This window comes from Agelaius phoeniceus, chromosome 17 (assembly GCF_051311805.1).
Source record: "Agelaius phoeniceus isolate bAgePho1 chromosome 17, bAgePho1.hap1, whole genome shotgun sequence".
NCBI classification, from domain to species: Eukaryota; Metazoa; Chordata; class Aves; order Passeriformes; family Icteridae; genus Agelaius; species Agelaius phoeniceus.
This window is the reverse complement of record NC_135281.1, coordinates 12,743,805-12,765,770: the sequence shown is the minus strand read 5'-3', so window position 1 is coordinate 12,765,770 and position 21,966 is coordinate 12,743,805. Positions and strand designations below refer to the sequence as shown.

Sequence of the window (21,966 nt, the reverse complement as noted above, 5' to 3'; positions counted from 1 at the left end):
CGCTGGGAGGCTTTGCAGGGCAGTTTGATGTTACATTTCCTGGTTTGGTTTTATATTTCCACTGGTTCTTTCCCCCTCAGAAGTGTGTGCCCGCTGCCCGCCTCCCCTCAGAGCCCGCCCGCCCTCAGGGCCCCCTCAGCCGCCGCCATGCCGGCTCCCGCCCCGCCCCCGCCGCCGCCATTCCGCGGCGCTCCGCCCGTTCCGGCCGCCGGGCGGGGAGGCCGGGCCGGAGCCATGGAGGATGCCGATTACTTCGAGGGCAGCGCGGCCGAGTGGGGCAGCGAGGCGGACGGGGGCGCGGTGAGCGCCGGGGGGAGCGAGGCGAGGGATGACCGCAGCCCCAGGCGTGTCCCGGAGCAACCCCTGGGCACAGACTCCGAGCGTTCCCCTGGGTCCGGAGCATCCTCCGGGGCAATCCTGGAGTGTTCCCCGGGCGGGTCCCGGAGCGTCCCCCGGGCCCTCCCGTTCCCCCGCGGGCTCTCCGGGCTGGGGCGATAGCGCCGGGTGTGGGGGCAGGGGCAGGGGCCGGGCCCGGGCCCCGGGGTTAAACAGAGAAGGCGGTGCGGGTTTTTGCGCCTTCCCCGTTAATAATCGCCGTCTGTCGGGGTGCAGGTCGCTTGCGGTGCTGAGCCCAGGTGTGTGTGCTGCTGTGGGCAAACAGAGCCTGAATATGGGAGTGGGGGGAGACGGGACAGGGAGGCTGACCTGACTGTGCTTGTGAACAGCAAGATGATGAGGATGGGGAGGGAGAAGACGATGCCGAAGTCCAGCAGGAGTGCCTGAAGAAATTTTCAACGCCTGATTATATAATGGAACCGTCTATATTTAACACGTTAAAGAGGTGAGTGTGACCTGATGTGTGTTATGGTGTGTTCGAGGTGTCACTTCGTATGGAAATGTGTGCAAATGTATAAATGGTGCTGTTGTTTTCCCTTTAAATTTAGACTTCTATTTATTTTTGGTTTTAATATGACTCACATAGTTCTTTGGTAATCCTTTCATCAGATATTTCCAAGCAGGAGGCTCTCCAGAGAATGTTATTCAGCTCCTCTCTGAAAACTACACTGCAGTGGCACAGACTGTCAATTTACTGGCAGAGTGGCTCATTCAGACAGGTATGATACAAGATACAGAGTATTTTGGGTCTATATTCTGTCAGAAATATCTGAATTTGTGGCAAATTTGTTCATACACAGGAAGTGGATTGTTATAAAGTTGTCATCCTTTATGTGCCTAAATCCTTTATAATAATAGGTGTATTCCACTTGGAGAATAATGATGCAATATGTTGAGGAAAAGCCAACAAACTGTGTTATAAAAGGTTTCATAGTTGAAACAGCTGCATAAATTATAGCTTCTTTTAAATTTCATTCAAAGGGCAAGGGTGCTGTTACATAGGCAGCATAAGCAGTGTTTTTATCCTGTAATGGAATTATTTAATCGTTATTACATTACCAGAACTATTATACTCTGATTTCAGAAATGCAGAACTACTCATTTCTATATGTGTGTTATTTTGTAGAATACTATCAAAGCTACTGATAAACAATACTTAAAAGGATGAACTTTAGTGTGTAGTAATGTGGGTTTGTGCCCCAGCCCTGGTAATCCCTCTTGTGGTTAAGACACTCCTGCATTTGTGTGTCTGATGAGGAGAGAAAGAAAAGGTTTTGACCTGAAATCCCAAGCAGTTCAGTATTTAGGGAAAAGGTGGAAAATCTGTAAATCTGTATCAGTGTGGCTCAGTAGCAGAACTGATGGCTCTCCTCTTGTCTTCTCTGTGCTGATAAATTTTGGAGTAGTTTCTGTTCTCATTGGAAAATGTGGGATGCTGCTGCTGTGTTCCACTGGACTGCAGTAAATCTGCCAAGAGTTTTGTTCCTTCTATGCAGGTGTTGAGCCAATGCAAGTTCAGGAGACTGTGGAGAACCACTTGAAGAGTTTACTGATCAAGCACTTCGACCCTCGGAAAGCAGATTCCATCTTCACAGAGGAAGGAGAGGTGTGCATGCAATCCCTGGTGCTGTCCCTACAGAGGATCCTTCCTCCACACCTTCATCTGATGGAATGGTGAAGGGAAGGGAAATTGAATCTTCAAAGCTCTTTGGCTGAGGAGCAACTGGTTTCAGAAAACCAGCTCTGTCTGACTGGAGTCCTCAGAGGTTTAGAGAGCTTGGAAATTTGGAATGCATCCTCCTTTGTAATAAAGCTCTGTAGAACAACTCACAGGACTGCTGAGAGGTAAAAGCCTTGCTTTTTATGATCCTGACAACAAGACATTCTTAAATTTTTTTCTTCTTTTCAGACTCCAGCCTGGCTTGAGCAAATGATAGCACATACCACGTGGAGGGACCTCTTTTACAAATTGGCAGAAGCCCATCCTGATTGTTTAATGCTTAATTTTACTGTGAAGGTACTATGCTTAAGTCTAATCAGTAAGAATATCCATAGAGGGCTAATTGTTCTGGCATCAAATATTAGTTGTGGTCTTGCTTGATTCTTTTATGTATTCCTGCCAATACCAATTAGTAAAAGTACTCCTTGGTGGGAGGACTTGTGCTACAAGTTGCAGTACATGTAATTTCCCAGTTTGAAGTACTGCTTTTTCAATTTTTGTTGAGGTGTGGGGGTCTTCTTTTTTTTTTTTTTTTTCTTGTTTGTTTTCCTTTGATCTCTGTCTGAAAATTCTGGATTTCTGGTGCAGTGGAACATCTCAGTCAGTTTTCTATGTTTCTGTGACAAGAAAAGAATGTTATATTTTGGTGTGCTCTGCTACATGTTTTATTATTGTGCTTTATTTATTCTTGCTGCATCTTTATTGGTTTCTTTTTCTGTAGACCACAATATAAATGTGAATTCCAGTCAGTGTATGCAGAGATGAAACTTAGATTCTCTGTGTTCTTCTAGATTTGTTAGGATAACAGAAATAGAAATGTAAATAACACAAGATTTCTGTGATGCTTTTATTTTTATAGCTTATATCTGATGCTGGCTATCAAGGGGAAATAACCAGTGTTTCAACAGCATGTCAGCAACTAGAAGTATTTTCCAGAGTCCTGCGTACATCTCTGGCAACAATTTTAGATGGAGGAGAAGAAAACCTTGAGAAAAACCTCCCTGAATTTGCTGTAAGTTTGGTTTTTGGGTTGTTTTTTTTTTTCCTTTTTATGTGGAAAAAGAAGTGTTCTGCTTTCCAGTTAGGAGGTACAGATCACTGTGGGTTGTAGCCAATCTTGATGTCCTACAAGAGCTTCTGAAGAGAAGGTATATCTGAGTTAAAACAAATTTATACTTTTTGGTCATTCTGTGACCAAGAATTTTTGATTTACTTATGTGACACTTCTTATATTTATTAAATGGATTGTAAAAAGGTGGGGGTAGAACCGTTGTCTTTAACATGTACTTCAAGATCTAAAGATCAGTATTGTCAGTCCCCTGGCAAATGAAAATAATTCTCTTATCATCCACATCAGTGTGAAAGTTGCCATCTGAATCAACCCAGCATTTCAGTGTTGTGAAACAGCACAATTATTGTACTCTGATTTCAGAAATGTAGAACTACTCAAAAAATGATTTTCAGCTGGCTTTGAACTTCTCTTAGTGTTCAAATACTGCAGAGAAAGTTCTGAGCATACGTAGAACGGATTTTCCTCTCAGTTTTGGAATTTGAGAAATTAAGTTCTCAATTCAGAAATTTCTTCTTGTGTGGTGTCAGTGCTTTTCTCTATTTTCCTCTTGGCTTTTGGGGTTTGGGCTTTGTTTGTGCTTTGGTTTTTTTCCTTCGCAATTTTGCTGTTTATTTTTTCCCCCCTTTGCTCTCCCGGCAATGTAATCACAGAAGGCCATTGGGCTGTCTGCTTGCTGTCTGCTGAGGTTTGTGCTGTGCTTTCACAGAAGATGGTGTGCCATGGGGAACACACTTACCTCTTTGCCCAGTCCATGATGTCCATCCTGGCGCAGGAGGAGCAGGGCGGCTCCGCCGTCCGACGCATTGCGCAGGAGGTTCAGCGCTACGCCCACGAGAAGTGAGTGGCACCTGTGGGAGCAGGGAATGGAGCTCGCCCCAGCCCGTGAACCCTGCTGGCTTTTGGCCTTCTGCTTCTCCTTCCTCACCTTTCAGCAGCAAAAGGGGGATCTCAAACTGCAACAGAGCAGTTTTTGTAGCAGGGCTTGAAACTGTGGGACAGCAGAAGAGTTCAGTGTCCTGTACCACAGAGACCTGAAACTGGAAAAGCAAATATTTGATGTTTCTGTCTGTTAAGGAATGTATTTTTATTTTTCTGTTAGCATTTTGGAAACAAACCAGGCAAACACAGGCCTATTTCTGTAATTACCCTAAGGCATTACATCCCATAGAGTATGCCCTGTTGACTCAGTGAGACTTCATCTGAAATGTCTGAATCAAGAAAAATAATCACTGTGTGGTTTGCTCTGCCTGCAGAGGCCACGATGCCAGTCAGATCACCTTAGCACTGGGTACTGCAGCCTCCTACCCCCGAGCTTGCCAGGCTCTGGGGGCAATGCTGTCCAAAGGAGCTCTGAATCCAGCAGATATCACTGTCCTCTTCAAAATGTTTACAAGCATGGACCCACCTCCAGTAGAACTGGTCAGTATTCACCTGTTTGTAACCTCTGAAACTTATTTCTGTTACAGTAGCACTCGGAAATGGGGTGCCTTGTGCTTAGTGTTGTATGGACACAAAAATTAAATCAGCACTCACTTGTCCCTCTGTCATTGTAAGTAATGTCTAAACGTGAAGCTGCTACTTGCATTCTGGTTTGCATCAGCTTTGTGGTACTTCTGTTGGGGTTTTTTAATCATTCCAAGTTGTGGTTTTACATATAACTAAATTAAAAAACTTTTCCACAGGAGATAAAGATTGCAAGGAATTAATTCTTTAAACAAACAAAAAAAAATCAGAAAAAAAAATCCCTGCCCACTTTAGTAGTTTGTTATAAACAGGCCTAAATTATACATTTCACATTTCTCACTGCATTGTTCTAACATGGGTTTTGGTAAGAAAAGGCAAGATTTTGATACTTTAGAAATATAGTTTGTAACTGATTCCTTTTTTTTTTCCTTTTTTCTTTCAAAAATCTGTGTCTCTTCAGAAAACTGTTTAATGTACTCTTAAAGGAAAATGTATCTATCTTGTTTAAGGTATATCAAATGCAAAAACTCCATTCTTAGTCACCTCTCATAATTCCCAGGCTCTGATAAAATGCTCTTTCTCTTCACAGATTCGAGTGCCTGCATTTCTGGACCTCTTCATGCAGTCCTTGTTTAAACCAGGTGCTAAGATCAACCAGGATCACAAACATAAATATATCCACATACTGGCATATGCAGCGAGTGTTGTAGAGATGTGGAAAAAGGTAATGTTCACTTCTGTGAATAATATTCTTTTTTAACTGTCTGTGCCAAAGAAAATGTATGGTTGTGAAGTCGTTTAAAATAATACATTCAGCTTAGTTTAATTATTTTAATATGAAATGCTTCTGCCTTCAACTGAGGTGATTAAAAAGTGTAGATCCTGATGATCAAACAAAAGTCTGAGTGCACTGAGAATAAATAAAGCAAAACATCCTTGTACTTCAGCTCACTCATAATTAATTCTTCTGAAACTTGCATGTGAGTCTGCATTTTGAGACAGGATGCAATCCTAGGCTTATTGCAGGTCAAGCTCCTTTCCTTAAATAACCAAAGACATCTGCAGCTCTTGCATTCCAACTTTGCAATAATTTTGCAGAACAAGAGAGTCAGCATCAACAAGGATGAACTCAAGTCGACCTCAAAAGCCATTGAGACTGTTCACAATCTGTGTTGCAATGAGAACAAAGGGGCATCAGAGCTGGTTGCAGAACTGAGCACTCTCTATCAGTGCATCAGGTGAGCAGAGAGGCTGGGAGTCTCCCATGACTGATAAATCCTGTCTTTCACACAGAACTTGTCCTCCTTGGGTGGCAGAACATGATTTTCTGTGCCACTGGAAAGTGATGGCAGATTACTTTGGGTTGCTAATAAAACTTCCATTTATTTTTCATGCTGCTGTGCTAAGGTGATTCTCTCTGTAGGTTCCCAGTGGTGGCTATGGGGGTGTTGAAGTGGGTGGACTGGACAGTGTCAGAGCCACGGTACTTCCAGCTGCAGACTGATCACACCCCAGTTCACCTGGCACTGCTGGATGAGGTGAGAGTGTCTGGAAACTGTGCTGAGAGCAGGAACGGTTCTGGTTCTTGTGTAACACTGAATGCCTGTCATTTGCAGTAAGGCAGTAAATATGCAGAGATGAATCTATTCAGAGTAAATTGTTTGGTTTTGTCAGCTCAGCATGATTTATGCCAGGAAAACTTGGGCATTATAGAAAGAAATGATGGAATGCTTTTCTAAAGGAATTTCTGTCTGGCCCTGAACATCAGTGTAAACTTGTCTGGTGCACTGTGTTTTAAATTGCAGTTCTGAGGATCTCACTTTGCTGTGTTGTTTGCAGATCAGTACATGCCATCAGCTGCTTCATCCCCAAGTTCTGCAACTTCTTGTCAAGCTCTTTGAAACAGAACATTCTCAGCTGGATGTGATGGAGCAGGTGATACTCAGAGGATTCAGGTCTTTGTTACTTCACATCTGTCACTCCTTTTCCTCTCACAGCAGGGTTAATGTAGAAGTGGTTAAAATGTAGCAGATATTGAAAGAATAAAAATTGCACACTCTGAGGGCAAGTTCTGAAGTGTTGGCTCTTCCCTCCCTTCCCCACCAGCTGGAGCTGAAGAAGACTCTCCTGGACAGGATGGTTCACTCGCTGAGCCGGGGCTACGTCCTGCCCGTCGTCAGCTACATCCGCAAATGCCTGGAGAAGCTGGACACCGACATCTCCCTCATCAGATACTTTGTGACAGAGGTCAGCAGCAAAAACTCTTTACTGAAGTCTAGATATCAAGTTTAAATCAGATCCATGTGTTTTGGATATTCAGAAATACTTCAAGTTCAGGTCAGAGTCTGAGCAATGTCTCAGTGTTCACCAGGATGTGATTTGGTCCTACTGATCCTGACTTCTGGCTATAACAAGGTACTCATAGAGCACCCTCAGAGTTCATAACTAAATACTTGCACTTGAGACCTCTTGTTCTCATCCACCTACCTGTATGCTGCCAAGACTGGTATATTAATTAAATGTTGTCCCTCCTCCCCCTGTAAGTGCAAGAGTCATCAGTTTTTGTCTGCTCTTTCAGGTGCTTGATGTGATTGCCCCTCCATATACCTCAGACTTCGTACAGCTTTTTCTTCCAATCTTGGAGAATGAAAGTATTGCAGGCACTATAAAAACAGAAGGTGAACATGATCCTGTCACAGAGTTCATAGGTAAGTCACGTTTATTCCTTCCATACCTGCTTCCATTTGTGTCTGTTACAACTTGCAAATAATGTTTAGGAGGAAGATTGCTAAATATAGGAATGCCTGCCAGCTATTTTCACAGACAACTTCCCTTTTAGGGGCCTGTGTTTAGCAATTTTCCTGTGATCAAGAATCTGTGGGTAGTAGTGGGGAAAGTGAAGATAAATACTGCTTTTTGGGAACTGTCACTGCAGCAAGGAAAGGAAGGAAGGAAAGTTGTCTGTCGTAATATGGTACTCCACCCTAAACCAGGAACATCTGTTCAGACCCTAAAAGCCTAATTATTTACATAATGCAGAAATCCATATGCAAATATATAAATCAGAATCATTGTAATGCACTGAACAGTGTCTTTTTTTTCTCTCCTTTTAAGCTCATTGCAAATCTAACTTTATTATGATGAACTAAGCAGTGGAAAACATCAAGAATGCAGCCAGAACTCATGATCACTGTTTTGCCATGCTCTCCACCTGTGAGGTTCTAAAACTGGGGAAAAAAACCCCAATAAACCTAAAATGAGGAGGAAAAGGCTGAAGGGCACTTGCTTGACTTGCATGGTGACCTTGAAATTCTTAACCAGAGGAGTGTTTGTGTTTCATATCAGAGAACTGTCAATGTCATTTGGAAAATGGAACAATACCAAAGGTCTTTCTGCTGTTACACAAATCAGTATAAATCTGTGTTCTGAAGGGGATGGATAGCAAGAAACAGATTTAGTTGAAAGAACTTGCAGAATTTGTCACTGATTCTTTGTGTAATAAACAAAATATGAAGAAGGGGTAAGGTAATTCCTACTAAAACACTTTGCAGATCGTTCTCTGAATAGGTCCTGAATGCTCCAGGCTTTGATGTTGTAAGTTGTAAAAATAGGAATTTGTGGATTTGCTCTGTGCCTGCAGCACAAAAGCCCTAATGTCTGTTCCTCCCCTTTGCTTTATATTAGAATTCTAAATATGCTACATGAAAACAAAAAACCTGTTTTGTGTAACACAAGAGGAGTTGCAACAGCCAAGGTTATTTTGTATTAAGAGAGGAATTCTTTGTGAGTGTGTTACCTTTCAGAATCTATTTTTGCTAAATAGATGCATCAGATGTTACTGGTAAGTTTCATTACCATGTCATTACTGTCCCAAAATACGAAACGTGTGCCCAAATTTCATTACTGCTTGTTGTGGCTTTGTTTTTATACTGATCTCTACTCTGTCCTGGCTGATGCCAAACTGTGGGAAAACACCCAGCAATATAATTTACCTTTAAATAAAGGTGTTTGCTCTTTTCCAGAGATGTCTTTCAGTTTCATTATGACTCGTTCTCTCTGCTCATTGGGGCTGGATTCCTCTTTACACCCCTCACTTTTAAACAAACAGTAATTTTGTTGAACAAACAAGCACATTTTGCTTCTCCAAGTACATCTGTTTTCTGAAGAATCTACTTCGTAAAAGACATTTAAACTCTAAGTCCAGAATAGAAGATTTACTATTATTCCAGCTAACCCTCACAATTTAAAATTTGCCTGAGACCTAGTTTGTGTAATTTAAGTAAACTGTTGAATTAACAGCAGAAATTATTCACCTTATAGAGAATAAATTTAGGATAGAGCCCTGTAAAAGCTCTTGGTGATAATTGAGAGCAGCTTGCTCTGTGTCCATGCAGCTTTACCAGCAGTTTAAACAAGGTTTATTTTTACTTTTCCTGTGTTCTGCTTAGTATCACTTCCTCTAAACAGTTCCTCTGTAGATGATTTTTAACTTGTTGAACCCTTTGTGATGCTGTGATCAGTGCTGTGTTCATACCCACTTGTTTGAACCAGCATCCTTGCTGTATAAAATTGTTCATCAGGCCCATGACAGCAGCCCCATCCAGGTGGAGACAACCACACACCTCTATCAATAAGCTCTTATAATAAAGACCCAGTCATGTAAGAGAAAAAGTCTGTTTATTAAATCAGTTAGCAATGCCAGGCAGTAACATCTGATATGGCACTGATTTGTCATATTAGTGAGGAGTTCAGGGTTATGGCAATTTAGGTTTTGCATCTTTAGGAGAAAAAGGGCACAGTCACATATTAAAGCAAGAAATTTGAGCAAAGACAAGACTAATTAAGTAAGAAGTGTTTAGACTGTCTTTTGGTTAAAGTAATTCCCATTTTATACTTTTGGTGGATAAAAGCACTTGGTTATGGAACAATTCCAACACCACTGTTTCACCAGGAGGTCAAGCAAACAAGGTTCAATATTTTTGATTTATATCATGTCCAGATTATCATGGCTTTTGCATCATTGCAACATATTTGGTCAGTACTGTCACAGAATTTAAAAGCTCTAGACCCAAATATTGAGTACACTTTTCCAGTACATCTACATGATTTATATTTAAAAAAATAGATATTTACATGTACAGGTCCTGTGAGTCAGTCAGTGTGATTTTAATACTGTGCACCAAGGTAGACAACTCCTTCATGGGTGAATTACTTCAAGGTGTAAATAAAATTAGGGCAGTTCTGTATTTTTTGAAGGCATTGTGTGTTGCATCTGGACTAATTTTTCAGAACTGTGAAGGAGTGTTAGGCTATTATTCTTTAAACAAGAGGAGGTTGTGCTGGGCAGCTCCCAAAGCACCCAAACACAAAGCTGTACCATGTAGAATCAAGGCAGTATAGGATCTCCATATGCACAGTCCTCTTCAATAGCCAGATTGTAGTCTGCTCCTCTTCCACCCTTGTAGGCACTGGTCACAATCCTCAGCCACCCTCTTTCACCCTGTAAAGGATTTCATTTGCATTGTAAATTAGGAAACACAGCTGTAGAAGTTGTGTGTTGGTGAGTCTGTTCTGTCTGCCAAATATGAGTGATTGAGGTGAATGGAGGAATTCACTCAAGCTGAAGTGCAGCCCTGGAGTCATGGGGCAACCTGCTGGGGTGAATTTACATCCCACTCATCCAGTCCAGGTACATGATTGGATTTTTGCCTACAACCAATAGCAATTTCCAGCTGCCCATAACAGGAGCTGCACGTCCTTGAAAGGCAGAATTTGGGATAGAGCTGAAAGTTTTACTCAAATAACTTCCAAATATCCTTGTCTTCAGATTGGCTGGGTGTCATTTTTAAACTGGCAGTCTAGTTCAAAGCCAGTTCCAGTTTTCTATCCACAGGCTGCAGTTTTGCAGTGACAAACCCCTCCCTCCCAAGCCCAAAGTGTGCTGCCATGTGTCCTTACCCAGGGCTCACCCCAGGAGTTCCGGACTATCCAATATTCTGTCCCGTTTTCCACTCCCCAGCCAGCCACAGACACGATGTGATTCACTGTGGGTGAGGGGTTGTACTCTGTGTATAGCCCCCCTGTGTAGGCATCCAGCTTTTCTGTAGCCATTATGCCACAGCTGCAAGAAAACAGAGAGAGGAGGTTTCATACAAGGGGATCAGGGCAGGGGCCTGCCTAAAAACCAACTGGTTTTCTTGTATTTTGAATTCTGATCTCAGAATTCAAGTCTGCATGTCAGAGCAGAGCTGCTGACATGTGCTAGAGTGAAAATGTACATTGAGTTTCATGTATCTTTCTTTTTTACCTAATTGGTCCATTAGTGTAGATTTCTGCCATCATTTTTTCTCTTCCACTGACAGATCCATAGTCAGCAACTTTCCAGAGAGTGTAGTTCTTGATCACATGGCATTCTCCAAAAGTGACACAAGTTCCACACTGGTTAAACTTCTTACACTCTGGAAAAAAAAGGTGAGATTACTCCTGGAGGTAATCTGCAGGAAGGTGCTTTTCTTCAAGTGAAGGGATTTTAGGACACTGAGCTTTTATAATATAATTGAGGCAGATATTAATAACTTCAGAGTAATTATTAATACATATTCTCTTTGGTGAACTCAATTGTTTTCTGGAAACCACATTTAAAGTCCCTTTTATCACCACTTACTGTTCTTTACTTCACAGGTATAAATACTTTGTTGAGGACACAGAGAAACCATTGCAGTCATACATGACCAACGGTTAAATTTCTTCTTTGTTCAGCTTGAGGTGACACTTGTAAATATTTCAGTACACTAGAGATTGTGTGTCACAGATTTAAGAGATTAAGTTAAAACAATTCAGCTGTGCAAACTTGCCTGAGCATGATTTAGTGCTACACTGTCTGTCTGGAGCAGGAAACACACACAGGCCCGTAAAGAAAACCTGTTCTGTCAGTCAAACAGCAGGAACCAGTACTCTGAAAACCCAAAACATTTTTTTTTTTTTTAAATACACCAAGATCTGCTAAACCTGGGAAGAAATCCTAGAGCAAAGCAGAGCCATCCTACTTTGGTCCTTGGCTTGGTAGTTGTTGCAGGTCTCGTCGGGGATGCCGTGGTCGTGCGCGTACCTCCAGACCCCCGAGTGGTCCCCGCCCTCACAGGAGCCAGCGTCGGCACAGTCGATGACATTCTGCACAGACAGGTAGGCAGAGGGCCAGGCACCTTTCCTCTTGATGTTGATTCGGTCTGGAAGGATAAGGAACTGGGGTTTGCTGCTGGAATACGTGGGTGGCTACACATTGCAACTGCTTTTGAAACTGTCTCCTCTTCATTGAGCCTGCCACTGGTTGCAGACAGCAGCACTTGTGGTTGGAAAGGCTCTGCTGTCTGCAGTGAGGAACACAGCGTGACCTAATTCAAACCAGAGGCTGAGCTATTATTGTGGGTTTCCATTAGGAGGGGTTTTTCCAATAAAAACTCAGCAAAAACATGGAGATGAGTAAGATCTGTCTAAAGCCTTGAAGAGCCCTAGACCTCTTTCAATTCAAGACACAGCTTCTGAAAACTTCCAGATCTATTTCCTGACTTTGACAGCAAAGAGTTTTCAAATTCACATCTAAAAACAGCTCTGAGCATCATCTTTCAGAGGAGTAGAGATTTATGTATAAGCCCATGCATAAACATAAGCCCATGGAGCCCAGGCTGCTGGCTCTGTGAGACAGTCTAAATGCAGGAGAAAGCTTTCAGAGTTATCTCCTTGCTGTTACACCAGCACCTCACTGTTATCCTGCCATCTCAGACAGGCACCACCACCCTGCTGCCTTCTTTTGTCAGAAACAAGAAGCTTACTTGGCGGAAAAGCTTCCTGACGAGTATTTATAAACTGCTTTTCTGCATTAACAGTCTTAACTGATGCCACTGTAGTTACTTTAAATCCTATTAGTACCAACAACATTCAAATAAACTTGACAGAACAGGAAGCTATCATCCCAGCCTAATCTTCCTGCAAGCTGCTGTATTTTACTGTCCCAGTACTTCACTCCATCCTGGCAGGTGTCATACATCCTTGTATGCTGCATGACTCCTGCTGTCTGCTCACACCTGCATTATCTGCCCCCTTCTCCCCAGTTTCCTCTGTTTCCCCTTCACAGGTAATTTTCCTACAGCCTCCCTGTGCAAGTGCTGCTTCTCCAGCACGAAGCTGTTGCATGCAAATCATGCACTCTCTCTAGAGCCACTACTTCTCCATCTGTAGCAAACCACTACTTCCCCTTGACTAAGAAAAAGGCTGAAATCAGATTTCGTGTCTGCTGTGGTGGTCATGCAATGACAGGGCTCCTGCAGCAAATACCCCACAAGAGGCATCTCCTTTCATTTCCTCATGGCCAGCATGGCTGGAGAGCCCCTGCTGTAAGGAGGTACCAAGAGACCTCACAACTCTTTTGCATCTCCTGCCACACCTCTGGGGGGAGGGCAGAAACCTTACCCCAGGACCTAAAGAGCAGTTTGGGAGGAGCTATGGCCACATTCCTTCTGCAAAGAAGGTTTTTAACCACACACCAGTGCTCTCCCCTTGCTGCCTTTGGATGAGGTGGAGTCAGCCTCACTCTGGTTGCTTTTCCTACTGAAACCAACCCTCCTTGCCTTCAGCTTGGGCATTCCCACAGTTCTGGTGTATTCACAGACACATCAGCCTCGGTTTTGCTGCGTTAGTCCCTGCAGTGATTTAGCACCTTATACCAGCTGTCAGTACCCTGAATCTAAACTTCCTTTGCTTCCCAAACACTCCCGACTGCAGCGGGGAGCCCGAGGGTACCTGCCAAGGCGCTGGTGCTGCCGTGGGCCCAGCAGGAGCCGCAGTACTGGGGGATGTGCTGGTTCCGAGTGGTGCTGGCGTAATTCACCCCATTCACGTTCCTCCAGTCCCAGCTCTGCGGCAGCGCCGACACGTCCAAGTACTCGTGCGGGCGGGGGTAGGTCCTGCGGGGGGGGATGGGACGAGGAGGTAGCGCCGGCATCCCCCGGGAGCAGGACGGGCGGGTGTTATTTAAAAAAAAAAAAAACAAAATAAAAAATAAATAAGGATAAAAGGCAAAAAACCCCCACGGATTTCACCGAGTTTCACAACGAGCCCGCGAGTGTCCGCCGGGGTCACGTGACCGATCCGGCCCCGCCGTCTCGTGACCGCCCCCCCCCCCCCCACCCCGGACCCCGGCACGGCCGGAGCGGCCCTGGGAGCCCCGAACCACTCCCGGGCACCCCCGAAATCCCCCGGGCATCCCCGAAATTCCCGAACCCCCCGGGCACCCCCGAAATCCCTGAACCCCTCCGGGCACCCTCGAGCCCCGGCTGTGCCCGCCCAGCCCTCCCCAGCGCCGCTCTCGGCCGTGCGAGCCGTGAGGGGCCGGGAGGGCACACGGGAGCGAAGCGCACCTGAGGCCGGGCGCCTTGCGTGGGGCCGGGCGGTAGCAGTGCTGCCCTTCCCTGAAGTGGAGCCCGGCGCGGGCGGGCGGGCAGAGGCAGCCGCAGAGCAGCAGGAGCGCGATGAGGGGCTGGAGCGGCGGGGCCATGCTGGGACAGCGGCGGCCGCCGGGCTACGGGGTTTGAGGGCGGCGGGAGCGGAGGGGAGGAGCGGAGGGCCGGGCCGGGCCGGGCCGGGCCGGGCTCACCTGCGGCGGGCGGGGACTGCGGGCCGGCCCCGCGCCCTCCTCGGCGCCGCCTCAGCGCGTCCGAGGGAGCTCCTGGGGATGAGGAACGAACTCAGATCCCGCCGCCCCAGCCCCCAGGGACGCTTCCAGCTCAAGAATTCGATCACATGGGTTGCGATTGTATCTGGGACAGGCCCTGTCACAGGTTTCTTCACCTTTGGCCTAACACCTCAGCATTGTGCTAGACTGTGGCCAGCGACTGTGACTGGATTTTTTTGTTTGGTTCTTGTTTTTTTCCCTAGTCCCAAGTTCTGGGTTTCTCAAGCCCTTTAATGCTACAATTAGCAAAGGAGCACAGGCCTGTGTCCATTTTCTAGGCTGCTCCTTAGGGTTTGAATATCTGAAGGTTCTTTATTATTTGCTAGAAGATTTAGTCAATAGTAAAAATAGTTTTCTAATTTTCCTGCAGAAGCTTCTAGGGGCTGTGTGAATGGATTATCAGTCTCTTTTGCATACATTAGCTAGAAGTTTTCATGTTTGATAAACCGGTTTAGTAAACCACAGACAGTTCTCCCCTCCTTGCTTCTCTTCCTTGGCTTTCAGCACTTTTTGTAGAGGACCTGAGGTTTATTAGTTCCACACTATGAATAAAGAAACTGAGGCACAGAGAACAAACGCACCAAAAGGAGGAGCAGAGCACAAATGGAGCCTGTGAGTTGAATGCAGTGGTTTTGGTATCATTCTTAAGGGTGATTCAGCAAGCCCAGGTTAGTTAAGACTTGCATCAGCTCGTCTGGTAGCCATTCATAGATCTCTGTAAAATAATCTGATGCCCTGTAGCCATGCTTATCTCAAACTGAATAGGCTTTCCTCTCAACAATCTTCTCTACTACTCTGAAAAGCCAGCTCCTCCCAAGCAAACCATTAAAAAAGATTATCCCAGAATGCCTCCTTGCACATGCATGTTTATCGGGGGTAGTGTTAAAAAACCCCCAAAATCAACCAAGGAAACAAAACCAACAACAAATAGCCCAGCAACCACAAAAGCCTTGTGTCTCTGTGGTCTCAGCTCAAGCCCATCAGCAGGGCTGTGGTATCTGGGAGCAGTGGCAGCCTGATAATGGCCACAGTGGGACAGCTGCCCTTGCTGTGCCCAGTGCCAGGCTGCTCCTAATCTCCCCAGTGCCACAGTGCCTGTGAGCCGGCCCATCCAGCTCAGCCCCTCTGTCCCAGCGCCTCTCTCTGCTAATCTGCAGCTGCACATGGGCCATGGCAGTGCTGGAGTCCCTCGGGTGTTAACAGGCCTGGGGCTTCTCTGGGCTGAGCAGGGACTGCAGCTGAACCTCCACAGGAACAGCCCCTCCTAGGCCAGGCTTGGATAAAGTCAGACTTGAGGCTCACAGAAATGCAGATGGGGAGGAGAGGGAAAAGAGGCCCAAGCCCACAAAGCGTCTCAGCTGCCTGGTGTCATGTGCCAGAATGTTTAAGGCTCTGTAAGGAAGCCCTTCAGAGGAGGCACATGATCCTAGGGAGCTATTTTCAGCAAGAGGAAAAACCCCTATTGAGTAACTGCATATTTCTTTTGCTTCCCTTTTCCCCCTTTCCTTGTGAGATTTGCTCAGTGAATTTATTTATTGCTGAAATTATTTTGTCAAATTTTTTGGACAGTGAATTAGCACCTTCAGCCTCTTCCTAAGTTGTGTCTGTTGTGAATACATTGCGTATTTTTCATTTATATGAATTTAATTTTTTATAAATTCATATATTTTTTATATTTTATATTGTATTTATTTAGTATTTGTTATTGACATTGTATCAATGTCTATTCAAAATGCAGCAGTTGAATACACAACTCAGATGTGCATTACTGCTCTTAGCTAGAGATGGTTGGAGAAAACAAGTACAAAATGTGCATAAATAAAATGAGATGCACATAAAATAAATAAAATACAATGCTTTTTAAGTAAATGTCCAAATAACCTTTTCAGAATTTTCTTAGGGAATTGTAGACAATATCCAAAGCTATTGTGGAAAATATTGACAATGTGGCAATGGAACAGAACATTTTGTGTGGGTAAACTGAATGGCTTAGAGGATACTTACCTTTTGAAAATGATAAAATGATTGTGTTTTAAGGAAACAAAATGAATTTATCTGCATTTGAAGTCTTCCTTTTATTGCTCCCTAAGCAGTATGTTCATAGCATGGCAGAGGATGATGGATATTTGCTCTCTATTTTTTTAAATGCACTTCTGATGCTGAGCTCTGTGTTTCAAGCACTTGTGTGTTCCTTCATTGGCTGGTGGGAGAAGTGGAAGTCCTCAAGTGGAGGGGAAGCCTGGAATAAGCTGATTTTTCTTCTGGAACCATATGGAAGCTCAGAAATCCCTTATCTCTAGCAAGCCATAAAGTGGTCAAGTAGTTACATTCAGTGAGTCAAGCCCTTCCTCTGTCACCATTTCATGCTGAATAGTTTTAAGGTGCTTTCTAAATTCTAGTTCCTTTCCCCATCCTTAAAAGGAACACTTGCAAGGCAGTGACAGTCATTTGACATGTCATGAAACTGCTCTAGGCTTCCACAAGTCATTTTACCCTGGGTTTCTGCTGCTCAGTGATACTGGTGCTGGTTATCAGCAGCCAAACACGACTGTGCTGTGTTTGGTTCTGCCTCACAGCGTTTCCTTCAGCACAGGGAGATGTTTCACTCAGTGAATGTTACAGTTCACTTCAGAGAACTTCAGTGAAATGGGGTTTTCACCTCTAGCATTTTCCTGGCAAGTTCTGAAGCACATCTGAGATATAAGAAATTAAGAAATATTAGAAATGCTGTATTTCTTCTCCCTTCATTTCCTGAAGGGAGAGAAAGAGAGTTAACTGTGCACGTTAGTCACAAGTTAATTCAAGTTTTGGCTAAATATGATGGGTTCCTAGAAGTATTAAAGGACCATGCATCACTGAGGGTACAGTGTTATTTTTATGTGTTACAAAGTATTTTTTGTTCCTGCTCCTGTTCCCCTCCTTCATACAGTCAAACATCAGGAATTATGCTTGTTAGTGAACTGGAGTTTGCCTTGCAATCCTGCTCACAAGTTGTTACCATTTTTATTATGGGTGTTGTCCTCTATGACTCATACGATGCTAAAATTTAAATTATGTAGCAGAAGCACATGTGCTTAATAAATTAAGATCACTCACTTTGGGCTATAATCTCTACATATGCACATATATTTGTGTATATATTATGTTTAATATAACATAATGCACCACAAACAGAATATGCACATATATGCTGGAAGGGGTGCATGTGACAGTGCTGCTCTCCAAGGCACAGGTGCTGCACCTGTGCTGCTCTGCCTGCACCCAGGCAGGGAAGGGGCCCCGGGCTCCTGGTGCAGAGCCTGGGGCTGGCTACTCCCCTGGCTGGCTCAGTGACACTCCCTGGGGTATAAAAGGGCCCCTGGGCCGGGCTGTGCTGGGTGTAGCTGATAGAGCAGCAGGCACAGGGCTCGTCCTGCACAGCTGCAGAGCCTGGCTGAGGTCGTAGCCACCGGCAGGTCTGAGGCACACAAAATGCGTGAGATCGTGCACCTGCAGATTGGCCAGTGTGGGAACCAAATTGGATCCAAGGTAAGGTCTCTTTTAACACTGATTATCAGCAGGAGATCAGAGGTAGCAGGTCACACATCATCAATGGATGGGGACTTCTGGGGGAACAATTACCTTGTAACTCAGTGGGGGGAAGCGTGGCATGTTAGCAGGGAACGTGAGGAGTATTTTGGTATGAAAGGCAAAAGCTGGATTTGTTCCTTTAAGGTTAATGTTCATTTGCAATAACTGGCCCAGGGATTACAGGTGCACCAGAGCATTCCTGCTGGGACTGTTCCCAGGGGAACTCACATACTCTGCAAGATACTGGGGCAAGTGACAGAGCCAGTAATTCCAGGGCTGTGAAGTTGTGTTGCTGGTACTTTAGTTCAGTCATGCCGCAGTTCTGCCACATTTTATTCTTAAATATCACAGAATTATACAATGGCTTGGGTTGGAAGGGGTCTTAAAGATCATATGGAATCATATTAATCAACAGCATAACCTATGTTAGAGTGTAGAACGACACAAAGTGTCACTGGCCTCCTGAGAGAGAGAGGTGTCATTTGGAGTATTTTTGTGTAGCTCAAACACTGGCATGCTGTGACATAGGGAGTAGTCACTATTGCTGACTTTCTGGGCTAGGAGTAAAATTACTCCTCAATTACTATGCTGTGTGATGTCCATACTTTCTTTTTTTTCTTTAATTGATAAGTAGGAAGTTGTCCAAAATTATCTAGTTTGGGCTGGCAGGTCTATTAAGACATGGGATAGTTGAGGGATTGTTCTGCTGTGTTCTTCCTCCCTTCTCCCATGCCTAACCTTGATTCCTTTTAATGGAACATGAAGCATGGAACATGCACCTGTTGACAGTGGTGTATTTGTACACTCAAAATGGGACTGGATGCTAACCCAGGAGAGCTTTAATATTAGAATAGCCTGGTCATTACAGTGGGTGGGTGTGTCTGCTTGAACACTGCTGTGGCTGCTGCCCAGATAAGAGCCCAGCACAAGAGCACATCCATATGAGTGTCAAGATAGGACATTTGGGACCAGCAGCTGTTTGAGGAAAGGCTTGCTCACGTACAAATTTGCCTGTGCCAGCTTTGTTGTGCCATGGTCCCATTTGTGCATGGCAGGACTCAAAGCAACTCTCCCTAATCCACACCCTCACAACCTTTTTGTTAAGCTCATACCAAGTAGTAACTGTTATTTAAACTAACATCAATTCCCTTTTACTATAAAGAGAACAAATTGAGGGCCTCCACCTATTAGTGCACAGGTCATAGCTAAGCAGCATAAATAGTCTGCTAAACTTTTCCCTCAAATTTATTTGGGAGGGGTAGAGAAGGATCCCTGTTCTGATGTGGTACGTAAATGGCAGAGCATCCCCTGCTTCAGGCACAGCTCCCAGAGCTGGTGCTGAACATGTGCTGAAAATCAATAAATCATTCTCAGTGTGTTGTACCTCTTTCCTTTTGCAGTTCTGGGAGGTGCTTGGTGAGGAACATGGCATTGACATCACTGGGAACTACCGTGGGGATTCACCACTGCAGCTGGAGCGAATTAACGTGTACTTCAATGAGGCTTATTGTAAGTGCTCAGCAGAGCCAACAGGGAGGGTAAAATAAGTAATTAAAAAACCCACAAAAAGCCTAAATCACCCTAGGTGGACTGGACTTTCCAGAGTGCATTGTAAACCTGTTTCTTTGACCACTAGCAGTGATTATTTGCATTAATTTTGTTTGTTCCAGCCCATAAATACGTGCCCCGTTCCATCCTGGTGGACCTGGAGCCTGGGACGATGGACAGCGTCCGGTCCAGCAGAATCGGGCCCCTCTTTCGGCCTGACAACTTTATCCATGGTATGTACAGCACACTGCCAGCAAACTGACTGCAGGCAGTGTCCCAAAAGGGCCCTGGAAGTCCTTCAAAAATTCTCCTGCTAACTTTGGGATTGTTCTTTCTGTAATTCTATTTACAGGTAATTCAGGTGCTGGCAACAACTGGGCCAAGGGCCATTACACAGAAGGTGCTGAACTGATTGAAAATGTCATGGATGTGGTCAGGAACGAGTGTGAGAGCTGTGACTGCCTTCAGGGGTTCCAGCTCATCCATTCCCTTGGTGGTGGAACGGGCTCAGGCATGGGGACACTCCTCATCAACAAGATCAGAGAGGAATATCCCGACAGGATCATGAACACCTTCAGCGTGGTGCCCTCGCCCAAGGTGTCCGACACGGTGGTGGAGCCGTACAACGCCATCCTCTCCATCCACCAGCTGATAGAGAACACGGATGAGACCTTCTGCATTGACAACGAGGCTCTGTATGATATATGCTTCAGGACACTAAAGCTCACCAATCCCACCTATGGGGACCTCAACCACTTGGTGTCCCTCACCATGAGCGGCGTCACCACCTCGCTGCGTTTCCCCGGCCAGCTGAACGCGGATCTACGGAAGCTGGCGGTGAACATGGTGCCCTTTCCTCGCCTGCACTTCTTCATGCCCGGCTTTGCCCCGCTGACAGCTCGGGGCAGCCAGCAGTACCGGGCCCTGACGGTGCCAGAGCTCACCCAGCAGATGTTCGACGCCCGGAACATGATGGCCGCCTGCGACCCCCGCCGCGGGCGCTACCTCACCGTCGCCTGCATCTTCAGGGGCAGAATGTCCACCAAGGAAGTGGACGAGCAGCTGCTGTCTGTCCAGACCAAGAACAGCTCCTACTTTGTGGAGTGGATCCCTAACAATGTGAAAGTGGCCGTGTGTGACATCCCGCCGCGAGGGCTGAAGATGGCAGCCACGTTTATTGGCAATAACACGGCCATCCAGGAGCTCTTCATCAGGGTGTCCGAGCAGTTCTCGGCCATGTTCAGGAGGAAAGCCTTTCTCCACTGGTACACAGGGGAAGGCATGGATGAGATGGAATTTTCTGAAGCAGAAGGTAACACCAATGACCTTGTGTCTGAGTACCAACAGTACCAGGATGCCACTGCAGATGTGGAGGAGTTTGAAGAGGTAGAAGTGGAAGCAGAAGCCAAGCCAGAAAAGGAAGCAGAGTAAAAAGAATCAAAACATTCTCCAAATGAGCCTGTTCACATTCACTAAAGACAAAGCAATAGCCATCATCTGCATACCCAAAATAACACATTTCTTCAGAACTTCTTCTGTGCATCTGGCCAAGTGTATCTGATATTACAACACAGTGCTTTTGAAATTCATGGCAGCTCTGCTTTACTGTCTTGAACAACTGTTGGGATGGAATCTCTCCCCAGACCAATCCACTATGAGGACATGTTATCTCACACCAGCCTTTCCTGTAAATGGATTCACTTTTAGAACACAATCACCAGATACTGAATGTACTATACAGCCACTGGGCCTGTGTATATAGATCAGGATCTTAAGCAATAGCAAAATGTGCTGTCAGCTCATCACATTTATTTATTCTCAGGTAAACACAGTCCCTGCTGACTGGGAACTTGTTACTGTTTAAGGATCATGTGCACATCTCTGAGGCCTCCAAAGGCAGTGACTCTTTTATTGCTCCACAGACTGATGTAGATCTGCAGAAACAACAGGGGGCAAATGACTGAATATGCACATTCTTATTTGATAAGTATTCTAATTGTTTTATCACATTGCTGGCTTATATTATTGCAGAGCTTGTATTCATTATCATGGTGTGGTTTGTTTCTATTTCTAACTACAGGTTGAGTTATATTAGCACACTAAGTTGTGACATTGTGTAAAACTTTTGGTGTGGTATTTTTTTTCCTAGGTACTAACTACTGTAAATTTTTTTCCCAAACATTCAGTACAACAAAAATGACATGGAATGGTTTGTAGTTTGTTAATATAAATTCTATGGCAGTCACTAAAACAAAATCTTATTTTGCCTTCAGTGAAAAAATTTTCTTGCCATCACAGCTGCCTACTTAATGTATTTATAATATTATTTTAAATAAAGATAATATACCATTCTATGAAAAGTTTTATACTTGAAACATTTGATAGACAAACCCCCATAGTTTATTCTTGCAAGAACTAACTTTGAATTAAATTAGTTATACTCTTAGATGAAAAGGTTTGTTGTACTCT

General features: G+C 44.7%; 3 protein-coding genes across 4 annotated transcripts; 2 read left to right on the top strand and 1 right to left on the bottom strand.

Moving 5' to 3' along the window:
- The first annotated feature begins 173 nt into the window (after nucleotides 1–173).
- On the top strand, nucleotides 174–8,675 carry NELFCD (negative elongation factor complex member C/D). Of its 2 annotated transcripts, XM_054644504.2 has the most exons (15): nucleotides 174–300; nucleotides 726–841; nucleotides 1,006–1,115; nucleotides 1,893–2,002; nucleotides 2,306–2,413; nucleotides 2,976–3,128; nucleotides 3,895–4,025; nucleotides 4,442–4,607; nucleotides 5,242–5,376; nucleotides 5,751–5,890; nucleotides 6,076–6,190; nucleotides 6,492–6,587; nucleotides 6,759–6,899; nucleotides 7,231–7,360; nucleotides 7,767–8,675. In XM_054644504.2, exons 1-15 carry the CDS (start codon nucleotides 235–237, stop codon nucleotides 7,799–7,801), a joined length of 1,752 nt encoding a protein of 583 aa, XP_054500479.1. In that variant the 5' UTR covers nucleotides 174–234; the 3' UTR covers nucleotides 7,802–8,675. The 2 variants fall into 2 exon arrangements, with proteins under 2 accessions (XP_054500479.1, XP_054500478.1); XM_054644503.2 differs by lacking the exon at nucleotides 7,767–8,675 and having other exon boundaries at nucleotides 7,231–7,726.
- A 637-nt stretch (nucleotides 8,676–9,312) lies between these two features.
- Nucleotides 9,313–14,375, bottom strand: CTSZ (cathepsin Z). The gene is made up of 6 exons (XM_054644517.2): nucleotides 14,066–14,375; nucleotides 13,449–13,612; nucleotides 11,699–11,878; nucleotides 10,960–11,110; nucleotides 10,611–10,773; nucleotides 9,313–10,152 (listed from the first exon to the last, which is right to left on the bottom strand). The coding sequence occupies exons 1-6, from the start codon at nucleotides 14,200–14,202 to the stop codon at nucleotides 10,039–10,041; spliced, it is 909 nt and encodes a 302-aa protein (XP_054500492.1). The 5' UTR covers nucleotides 14,203–14,375; the 3' UTR covers nucleotides 9,313–10,038.
- A 3,388-nt stretch (nucleotides 14,376–17,763) lies between these two features.
- TUBB1 (tubulin beta 1 class VI) lies at nucleotides 17,764–21,857 on the top strand. The gene is made up of 4 exons (XM_054644263.2): nucleotides 17,764–17,907; nucleotides 19,350–19,458; nucleotides 19,620–19,730; nucleotides 19,850–21,857. The coding sequence occupies exons 1-4, from the start codon at nucleotides 17,851–17,853 to the stop codon at nucleotides 20,926–20,928; spliced, it is 1,356 nt and encodes a 451-aa protein (XP_054500238.1). The 5' UTR covers nucleotides 17,764–17,850; the 3' UTR covers nucleotides 20,929–21,857.
- Nucleotides 21,858–21,966: the final 109 nt, after the last annotated feature.